General features: G+C 57.1%; 1 protein-coding gene across 1 annotated transcript; it reads left to right on the top strand.

Moving 5' to 3' along the window:
* Nucleotides 1-218: 218 nt before the first annotated feature.
* On the top strand, nt 219-1857 carry LOC113942043 (putative pleckstrin homology domain-containing family M member 1P; the record flags this gene model as incomplete). The annotated part of the gene is made up of 4 exons (XM_027633184.1): nt 219-364; nt 532-725; nt 1174-1237; nt 1672-1857. Coding segments are annotated over 4 exons (566 nt in total), but the record flags the coding sequence as incomplete, so codon positions are not given.
* Nucleotides 1858-2670: the final 813 nt, after the last annotated feature.

Genomic DNA, 2670 nt, shown 5'->3' with positions numbered 1-2670 from the left:
CAGCCTTCTTTTTATGGAGAAAAAGTGAAGTGGTACCTGTCGGACCACTGTGGGGAAGGGCCTGGGGAACGTCACACCGAACATCCTACAAGTGCTTCAGCTGATCCCCCACCCTTCCCAAAACTTACTTGTTCCATTCCCTGCCCCCAAAAGTTTCTCCCTGTCCTGGCAGTGATGGGTGCAGGCTCAGGTCCCCTCTCGTTCCCTGCTCCCCTCAGGCTGCTCCAGGCAGATCGGCTTCTCCTTCGCCAAGCCCAGGCTCTGCGCCTTCTCCGGGCTCTACTATTGCGACAGCTGCCACCGCGATGACGAGACCGTGATCCCCTCCCGCCTCATCCACAACTGGGACCTGACGAAACGAGGGGTGAGTCCTGGGCTGGGTCCACGCAGGGAGCAGGGAAACGCTCTGGCATCTGCCCACACTTCCTGAATGTCCATCTGGGCGTTCCCCGAGGTTGGAGGTGCCCACCCCAGACCCCTCCCCGAGCCTCTCCTCGGTCCATGCCCACCTGTGCCCTCTCTGTGCCCCAGGTGTGCAAACAGGCCCTCAAGTTCCTCTCCCAGATCCGTAACCAGCCCCTGATCGACCTGAAGCTGGTCAACGAGAGCCTCTACGAGCACGTGGAGAGGATGGGGCGGATCCTCCGGAGCAGGGAACAGCTGAAGCTGCTGGGGGATTACCTCATCATGTGCCGCAGCGGCGCCCTGAAGGAGCTGAGCAAGCGGTGAGGGCCCTCTCTGGGTGACGTTCCCTGCTCTTTGCACCCCTGTGGTCTCCTGGTTCTCCTCCTCACCCCCTGTCAGAGCAGTGCTGCCAAGGCTCAGGCTGGTTTTTCGCTCCATATCATCTGCCCTAAGGAGTTATCCCTCTGTTGACTGTGTCAGCACACTGAGCTGTGACTCAGGAAACACCTTCCTGGCCGAGGAGCTTCTGGCTGGACAGGAAACACCTGGGAAAATAGATGGGATATTTATTTTCTTTTTTCCCTCCCTGCTTTGAAATGCTCTCACACGATTTCCAGTGGCAGGATTTGGGATGTGTGGCACAATAGGAGAATAGGCTCTGCAGTGATTTTCTTCAGTAATGTGCATTGTCCAGGTACCTTCTTGCTCCAAAGCTGTTGGAGATGGCGTGGAAACCATCTACTCCTTTCTCTCTGTGCTTCTTTGCAGGCTTGATCACAGGCATTACCTCTTGGAGTGTCCCCACAAATACAGTGTCACTGATCTGAGGCAGGTGAGAGCTTTGCATGGTCATAGAATCACAAAATGGTTTGGGTTGGAAGGGACCTTAAAGACCATCCAGTCCCACCCCCTGCCACAGGCAGGGATACCTTCCACTAACCCAGGTTGCTCCAAGCCTTGTCCAACCTGGCCTTGTCATAGGGATTTTGCTGGTGAAGACACCCCAGGGTGTGTGGAGACACCACATGGTGCTTCTTCAGCAGGAGTTTTCCAACAGTTGGATTTTTCAGTGATTCCAAAGCCAGGGGCCCCATCCTGGCAGGTTGTGGGTGCTGCTCTCAGTTTTCCAGGGTCCTGTTGCGACCTGGGTGTGGGTTGTGTTTGGGGGACAGCCTTGCCTTCACGTGGCAGCTCCAAGAACGGGTGTAACCCAGCACGAACCCAGCGGGGTTGGGCTCCAGGAGCACTGACCCCCCTGTCCCACAGATCGCCGACGGCGTCTTCGAGACCTTCCTGCAGTCCCTGCTCCAGTTTGCGTCCCACCACGTCTACAGCTGCGACCTGTGCACCCAGCGCGGCTTCATCTGCCAGATCTGCAACAGCAGCGACATCATCTTCCCCTTCGAGTTCGACACTACCACCAGGTGAGCCCCCCCTCTGCCCCCTGCAGCCAGGACACCCAGGGGCATGGCCTGGCTTCTGCCAGGAGCCCCAGATGGCCCCTGGGTTCCCCTCGGGGGTCTGCACTTGCAAGGCATGTGGCCTCGGGGTGAACTGGGAATGGGTCTGACGTGGTTGTGTATCCTCGTGGTGCCCATATCCCAGTGGTGCCTGTGTCCTCGTGGTGCCCATGTCCTCGTGGAAACCATACTGTGGTGCTCACATCCTCATGGGAACCATATTGTGGTGCCCATGTCCTCATGGGAGCCGTGTCCTCATGTCCCACATCCTTGTGGGAGCCATATCCCATGTTGTCGTGTTGTCATGGTCCCCACATCCTTGTAATGCCCATGTCCTCATGGAAACCATATTGCGGTGCTTACATCCATGTGGGAACCATATTGTGGTGCCCATGTCCTCATGGGAACTGTGTCCTCACGTGCCACATCCCTGTGGGAGCCATATCCTTGTGCTGCCCATGTTGTCATGGTCCCCACATCCTTGTAATGCCCATGTCCTTGTGGAAAACATATTGTGGATCCCATGTTCTCATGGTGCCCATGTCCTGATGGAAACCATACTGTCGTGCCCATGTCCTCGTGGGAACCAAATGGTGGTGCCCACGTCCCTGTGGTGCCCATGTCCTTGTGGGAGCCATGTCCTCATGTCCCACATCCCTGTGGGAGCCACATCCTCATGCTGCCCATGTCGTTGTGGTACCCACGTCCCTGTAGTGCCCATGTCCTCATGGAAACCATATTGTGGTGCCCACGGTCTTGTGGTGCCCATGTCCTTGTTGGAGTCACCTCCCTGTGGTGCCCATGT

Source organism: Corapipo altera, unplaced genomic scaffold (assembly GCF_003945725.1).
Source record: "Corapipo altera isolate COAL_440 unplaced genomic scaffold, ASM394572v1 129782, whole genome shotgun sequence".
Lineage (NCBI taxonomy): Eukaryota > Metazoa > Chordata > Aves > Passeriformes > Pipridae > Corapipo > Corapipo altera.
The sequence above is the reverse complement of the archived record's forward strand: the minus strand, read 5'-3'. Positions and strand labels throughout refer to the sequence as shown.